The sequence below is a fragment of the Emiliania huxleyi genome (assembly GCF_000372725.1).
Source record: "Emiliania huxleyi CCMP1516 unplaced genomic scaffold EMIHUscaffold_362, whole genome shotgun sequence".
Taxonomy (NCBI): domain Eukaryota; phylum Haptophyta; order Isochrysidales; family Noelaerhabdaceae; genus Emiliania; species Emiliania huxleyi.
Window position 1 is genome coordinate 90300 of NW_005199256.1, and position 7159 is coordinate 97458.

At 66.1% G+C, this 7159-nt stretch overlaps 3 protein-coding genes across 3 annotated transcripts in view; 1 reads left to right on the top strand and 2 right to left on the bottom strand.

Annotated features, from left to right (window-relative positions):
- EMIHUDRAFT_51993 (hypothetical protein) overlaps positions 1 to 719 on the bottom strand; it is a gene marked incomplete at both ends in the record, with an annotated part of 2295 nt that extends 1576 nt beyond the window's left edge. The window contains one exon of the mRNA XM_005772216.1: positions 48 to 719. Within this exon, the coding sequence (XP_005772273.1) occupies positions 48 to 719 (672 nt within the window). The remainder of the gene's footprint in view (positions 1 to 47) is intronic.
- Positions 720 to 1217: 498 nt separating this feature from the next.
- EMIHUDRAFT_242535 (hypothetical protein) lies at positions 1218 to 2164 on the bottom strand (the record flags this gene model as incomplete). The annotated part of the gene is made up of 3 exons (XM_005772217.1): positions 1218 to 1244; positions 1738 to 1810; positions 1866 to 2164. 3 exons carry the CDS (start codon positions 2162 to 2164, stop codon positions 1218 to 1220), a joined length of 399 nt encoding a protein of 132 aa, XP_005772274.1.
- Positions 2165 to 2910: 746 nt separating this feature from the next.
- On the top strand, positions 2911 to 6732 carry EMIHUDRAFT_444811 (hypothetical protein). Its single transcript, XM_005772218.1, has 3 exons — positions 2911 to 3526; positions 6156 to 6318; positions 6385 to 6732. Exons 1-3 carry the CDS (start codon positions 3313 to 3315, stop codon positions 6713 to 6715), a joined length of 708 nt encoding a protein of 235 aa, XP_005772275.1. The 5' UTR covers positions 2911 to 3312; the 3' UTR covers positions 6716 to 6732.
- The last annotated feature ends 427 nt before the right edge of the window (positions 6733 to 7159 follow it).

The window sequence follows — 7159 nt, forward strand, 5'->3', positions numbered from 1 at the left end:
CACTGGGTCGGATCTCCATCGCACATGCTCGCAGGCGAGAGGCGGACGACGGTGGTCGTGGGGTCGAAGGCCGCGCCGATCTCGCAGGTGGTTGGCACGGTGACGGAGGCGAGCGAGGGGCAGCCTTCGAAGGCGGCGTCGCCGATGGAGGTGAGGCCGGCGGGGAGGGTGACGGTGGTGAGGGCGGAGCAGCGGTCGAAGGCGCAGTCGCCGATGGAGGTGAGACCGGCGGGGAGGGTGGCGGAGGAGAGGGCGGAGCAGCCGGCGAAGGCAGCGCTGCTGATGGAAGTGAGGCCGGCAGAGAAGGTGACACGGGTGAGAGAGGAGCAGCGGAAGAAGGCGGCCTCGCCGATGAAGGTGAGACCGGCGGGGAGGGTGACGCGGGTGAGAGAGGAGCAGAGGTGGAAGGCGCTGGGGCCGATGGAGGTGAGGCCGGCGGGGAAGGTGACGGTGGTGATGAAGGGGCAGTGGGCGAAGGCGCCCATGCCGATGGAGGTGAGGCCGGCGGGGAGGGTGACGGAGGAGAGGGCGGAGCAGCGGCGGAAGGCGTGGTTGTTGATGGCGACGAGGCTGGCGGGGAGGTCGATGGAGACGAGCGAGGAGCAGCCCTCGAAGGCGCTGCTGCCGATGGAGGCAAGGCTGCGCGGGAAGGCGACCGAGACGAGAGGAGTGCGGTCCTGGAACGCCTTGTCCGGCAGGTGCGTCATGCCCTCGGGCAGCACCACGTGCCCGTCGGTGACGACGACCTGCCAGCCGCCCACGTCCAGAGTCTCGGAGCCGGTCGGCGAGAGCGTCGCCGTCTGGTCGGCGAGCATCTGGTCGGCGAAAGCCACCGGGTCGTCGAGTGCCTGGACGGCGAGAGACATTTGTGTGTATATACATCTGTAATTGCAGGCGCAACTGGCGACAAGTGTAAGCTGGGCCGGTCAGGGCTGCTGGCTGCGGGTATTTTTCTTCTTTTGAAAAGCTACCCGAATCGGGGGGGGGGAGGGAGCCGGTATCGACGAAAGGGAAAGCTAGCAGGAGACGGTGCCCAGCCCTACAGGTAGCGCCTCCTACACACAGTTTCTGCACATGCGCGCACTTCCAGTAGCGGCGCACACGAAGCCGAGCACCCGAAGATCCCCGAAGTCGGCACATACAGCTCTATCTCACTAACTAACAACTTACTACTCATATTAAACACGGCCACGCTCATACACCATTTTGGACAGAGCTTATGTAGCGAGCACAATCGTCATGCTCTAAGGTAGAAAGGGTGGGTAAACTCTTCGGGCGGGCGGGCGGGCGAGGCTGACGTATTTTGGACAATCCACCTACAACATACATGTGCCAGGGTTCACAGACCTTGTTATTGACAAGAAAATACGTCCTATATGGCGCTTTGCGCTGGTCTGTGAGAGGTTGAGGTGCGAGCCCTGGAGGCCCTGGGGATGGGGGGAGACTACCCGCGGGCCTAGAAGGCCCGCGCGCAGGGGGGTGGGACATTGAGATTGAAGGCGGAGGTGGAGGCGGCGGAGGCTCGGCGAGCACGGCTGGGAGCGGCAGAGGGTTCAGGATCCGGGCAAGCGCGGATCTTAGAAGAGGGGTGGCTTTGGTTGGTCACGATCGGGACGGATGACACGTCTGATGCAGACATGCGGTCACCCTCGATTCCTGTTTGTTGAATGTTGAAGCCCTCTTCGATGCAGTCGCAGGAGTGATAACCCATCGAGGTGGGAGCCGCCTGCGGCATACTGAATCCTCCACCAGTGGCGCAAGCCCGCTCGTCCCGACGCTCGAGCGACTCGTCCACCTTCCCAGCCACGCCCTGCACAGCAGCATGGCCATCCTCCTCCTCCTCCTCCTCACTGTAGTTGTCCCACCCGTCGTCGGAGTCGTCGCCACGGCGCTCGAAGCGGCAGCAGAGCTCCTCTTCCTCTGCTTCCTCTGCTAGCAGCTGCGCCAGCACTGCCTCCCACTCAGGGTCGGCAGCAGAGCCAGCATCGCTTTGAGCAGAGCAGCGCATTGCCACGTCCTCGTCGCAGAGCTCCACCGCGGCGAGAGACGTGGTGACAGTGGCGACCGACGTGCCAGTGGCGCGGCTGGCATCGCCAGCAGCGAGGCCGCCAGCATCGCCGCCGCGCACCGCGGCGTGGGGCGCAGCAGCGTGCCGTTCGGCCATCGTGTTGCGACATCCGACCTGCTTCACAGACCTTGAGCACTTGAGCACTGGATAGGGTCGATTCCGCATGGTACGGGACCCCTCGATCGTCTCGCACCCTCACTGGTGTGTTCATTGGGGGGGGGTCATAACAAACACGGTACAGGATTGAGGTATTGACAAGAAAATACGTCCTATGGCGCTTTGCGCTGGTCTATGAGAGGTTGAGGTGCGAGCCCTGGAGGCCCTGGGGATTTCACACAACCTCCCAACACAACCGCCTGTGGCAGGTGTAGGTATTTCTTGCTTGGCCGTACGCCATGCTGAAATTCTGGAAAAACCTGGCCGGCCCCTGCCCTGCCCCTACCTACCTACCTACCTACCTACCTTACTTATGAAATCAGGGGATGGGTGAAGGTGGGGTATACTATACCAACAAAGTGATGGCTGGTGGTACTCTCCTGCAACCACAGTCCTTCCTGTGCCATGGCAGGCCACTCTCAAGCCCTACAAGGAGAGAAGCCCTACAAGCATCTCTCTCCAGATCACCCACTTGGGGAGGGTTGACATCGTGATTTCCCCGGAAATTTTCTTTTTATGTTGTGAAAATTCCGGCGTGGAGAGAGGGAAAAACCCGACCGGAGGGCCCAGACCTACCCTACCACCCCGGCGAACGGCCAAGCAAAAAGGCCAAGCAAAAAGAATCAAAGAGATATATTTCCCATTTCCACAAAGAGCACAAAGGTGGCACCCTCGGCCAGCTGAAGCTCTCGACTCGTCGACCGAGCTCTGGACGATGCCGACATTAACCACCAGCGCCAGCAACGACGTGCCGCGGCTCGCCGCGCCGCTGTTGCGACCGACGACGTGCCCGACGCCGTCCCGCGGCCGAAAGGAAGAGGCCCGCGCAACCACTTCTGGGACCCGCGGCCACCGGGCGTGCGGCGGCACAACGTCGAACGAACCGAACCAGCGCAGAGCGGCGCGTCTCGCGAGCGCCCGCGCCGCCACGCCGACGCCGTCCGCGGCCGACGGTGGTCGCGAATCAACGCGGCGCGGTGCAACGAGGCCAAGTCCTTCCAGGCTCCCGCCAGCAGCGCCTCGTGGCGTGGGCTGCACGGCCCTTCGAGACGGCCCGGGGGGCGGTGAGAGAGACCTCTCCCGCCGGCATGGCGCACTATATCACCCGTAGAGGCCTCTCTATAGTCGCCTTTTGGCACCTCCTGTCTCCACGCCGCCGATTAGACCTCGCCGCATCGCATCGCCCCCTTCCCTGCCCCGTCGCCCTCCTGAGCTCTCCCTCCTTCGCTCCAGCCATGCACAGGAATTTGGGCCATTGGCCCGCGTGCCAGGCGTCCGGGAGCGGGCTTGTCTGTTTGTTTATTAATGACAACGCGCACACACACTCTCCCAATATGTGTTCTTGCGTTACGGCGGTAGTGATCTAATCACCCGAATACCACGTTCGGATCGCTCCTCATCGCAAATCCTGTCAGCAGTTCACCTACGGGTATGTTCGTAAGAGCTACATACACTGAATATCATGTCCATGTGACATGTGCCATGGGGCTGGAGGCAGTAGGCAGTAGGGTCTAGGGTGGCAGAGGGTGGTGCGCGCTGGCGCGCGAGCTTTCCCAGAGCAACAGTAGACCGGAGGGCTACGAAGCCTTCACACTCCAAGGGGCTGGTGTGGGTCTGACGTGAGCGGGCGGCTTCCGCTTCGAGCGGTGACCGGTGAGCGGTGTCCGCCGTAGCTCCCGTGCCTTTTTTTATCTCACGTCACACACGGTTTCGCCTATGCCCGTGGCGTGACCACACGGGCATCGAGTCGCCCCTCACGTGGCGACTCGGGAGACGGCGGACAACGGACCGGACTCTCCTCAGAGCTCCTCATGCGGCAGCCTCCACACAACGTTCTCGTCGTCATCGTCCTGCTCTCCACCCACAGCGCCCGCCTCGAGGGCCACCACCACCTCGGCGTCGCGCGTCGCCGCGTCGCCCACCCATAGGTGCAGGCTCGCGGGCAGCGGCTGCGTGTGCGCGCCGAGCGAGCAGCTCCGCCGCGCACACGCCACGGGTCGGTCTGCGGCGGCTGCAGCGCGCCGACGCGCATCCGCATGCGCAGCGCGCGCCGCGCGGCGGCGCGCACGGCCGCTTTGGACACGTACCGGAGCCTCGTCGCGTTGGCGAGCGCGGCGTAGCCGGGGCCGCAGTTGATGTCGCCGCCGCTGAGCAGCGCGGCCGCGGCGCCCTGCGCGGCGCTCGCCGCCCACTTCCACGTCGTGAGCAGCGCGGGGAAGGTGTCGCAGTCGGAGAGCACGAAGCCGTCGAAGCCCCACGCCGTCTTGAGCGTGTCGGTGAGCAGCGTCTTGTGCGTGATGCCCGGCTCGCCGTTGAGCGCCGAGATGGCGGACATCGCGCCGGCGACCGCGCGGCCGGCGACGAGGCGCTTCCACGCGGGCAGGTAGGTGAGACGCAGGTCGGGCTCCGTCACCAGCGCGTCGAAGCGGAAGCGGATGCGCTCGGGGCCCGCATAGGCGCCGAGGTGCCGGATGACCGGCAGCACCTTGAGCACGGGCGGCGGCGCCGTCGCGGACTCGGAGGCGAAGCCGAGCAGCCCCTTGTTGAAGCCGAGCGCGATGAGGCCGGTGAGCGTCGGGCACTCGCCGTAGGTCTCCGGCACGCGGCCCCAGCGCGGGTCGCGCGCGATGTTGATCACCGACGAGGCGCCGCTGCGGTACTCGACGGTCCGGTTGGGCACGTGCGTCTGCATCGCGCGCGACTCGTCGGCGATGACGACGGCCGCGCGGAAGACGGCCGCCGTGTCGAAGGTCGCCGCGAAGGCCGTGCCCTGCGGGAAGACGGTCGCGGCCGGACGGTCGACGACGCACGGCGGCTTGCCGCCGGTGCAGCAGTTGAGGTCGCAGCCGTTGGAGGCGCCGCGGTAGAGGCTGCCCTGGCCCATGTAGTTGAACTGCGGCACGCCGAGCCGCGGCACGCCCGTCGACTGCAGGTCGCCGTTACTCGAGCTGAAGATCGTGGTGTTGCCGTACGCGAGGTTCGCGTCCATGAAGAGCTGGCCCACGAGCTCATCGAGGTTGAGTCGGCTCGTCAGGTCGTCGAGGCGGACAACTTCGGAGAGCGACGTGTTGCAGAAGGGCAGGAGGTTGTGCGGAGGCAGGCATGCATCGTGCATTCGTCAGAGGTGTTGCAGAAGGGCAGGAGGTTGTGCAGAGGCAGGCACGCCCCTCGTGCATTCGCGGTTGGTTGGTGCTGATGCGCGCCTGCTGGGACTGAAAAATAAACGAAATCGCCGATATCTCGTGGGCTTGCTGGAACCGTACCGATTCTGCTGAGCCTACTACCACATACGTGATAGACATACACTTGGCCATTTCCGCCCACACAATGCTGCGTGCGTCTGCCCCCCACCCCCCAGGGCGCCGCGACCGAGGACCGTCCACCTACACCCTATTGGGCACAGCGGCAACGGCATGTGTGTGGCTCAGACCTCAGCGCGCAGCCGTGGCCGAATGTAGGCGTACGACGTCTCGAGGTCGAGCGCGGCTGCGCCGCTCCCCGGCAACCTCGACCTCCAGGCGAGGACCGCGACGTACACGTTGGGTGCTTGGAGCTGGCTTGGGGCGAGCAGGTCGCGGAGCAACTGCTGGAGGGCCGCGTCGCCCTGCAGGCGCCGCAAGACTCCGGCGCCGGGCTCCGGCTCGTCTTGCTCGACAAAGCGACAGTCGCGGAAGAGGATGGCGAGCTCGAGATCCACGCCGTCGCCGGCCCGCATCGAGAGCTGCGCCTCGAATGGAGCACGCGGCGGCTCCGGGGCGGGTGCGCAGCCGCCCGCCGCCGCGCTCAGGTGCCACAGCAGGCGGAAGAGGGCGAGCTGCTGCTTCTGATGAATGTCGAGCCGCCGGAGCACGCAAGCGAGCTGTGCGTCGTAGCGGATGTCCGTTAGGCTCAGCTGCTGGTCGACACCCTCGGTGAGCTCGAATGCGAGCCGCTGTGAGCCCTCTTGGGCCACCCTCGCGCGCGTCCACCGGCCGACAGAGCACCGCTTGGGCGACTCAGACGGCCCGCCCGACCAGCGCCCTCGATCGTGCCGCCCCCACGGCGTCAGTGGCGGGCTGGGGGGGGCAGGCGGCGTCCTCGCACCCCTTGTGGGGGTGCCCACCGCTCTCCTCTCACCGCTCCCCCCCGCCCGTGGCACCCCACGCACGCGTCCCTCCTCAGGGGCGCAAGGCGGCACGGCACGTTCAGCGCTTGCCTCGGCCCACCTCGCAGTTCACGCCCGCCACCGCGACCAAGGAGGTGGCCTCGGCGGCCCAGATGAAGCCCGTGCGGCTCGTTTGGGAGCCGCATGCCGTCCCTCTCTCGCCGGCGCTGCTCACCACGCCCAAGCCTACGCCGAGGAACCCGTCGCGCCCGTCGCTCACGAGCTGGTGGCTCGCATCGACCGAGGCGTCCAGCTTTCTCACGCCCTGCCCACGATCAAATTCGAGACGACCAACATCCGACCACAAAAAAGGCCCGCGCGTGCTGCGCGGGCCGGCGAGCGACTAGCGAGCCAACCTGCTAGTTTTACCATATACGGCCTACAGAAGTTTCTCCGAGACCTCGGGAGCGGGCAGGTATTCACACCTCGGCAGTGTGGGCAGGGCAGGGCAGGGCAGTGTGGATTTCACACCCGGGACCGGCCTGTGGCGCAAAGCGGCCGCCGCGATATGGGCGGAGCTCGCTGGGCTGCTCACCGTGGCGCAAAGCGGCCGCCGCCGCCGTCGCCGCCGCCGCCGTCGCCGTCGCCACCGTCGCCGCCGCTACCCGAGTGGCCGCCGCCACTGTTGCCGCCGCCGTCGCCGTCGCCACCGTCGCCGCCGCTACCCGAGTCGCCGCCGCCACTGTTGCCGCCATCGACGCCTTCGCCGTTCGCACCACCGCCCGCGTCGCCGTCACTCCCGTCGCAGCCATCCCGCGGTCCAACTCCTTCTGCTTCGCCGCCTAGATTGC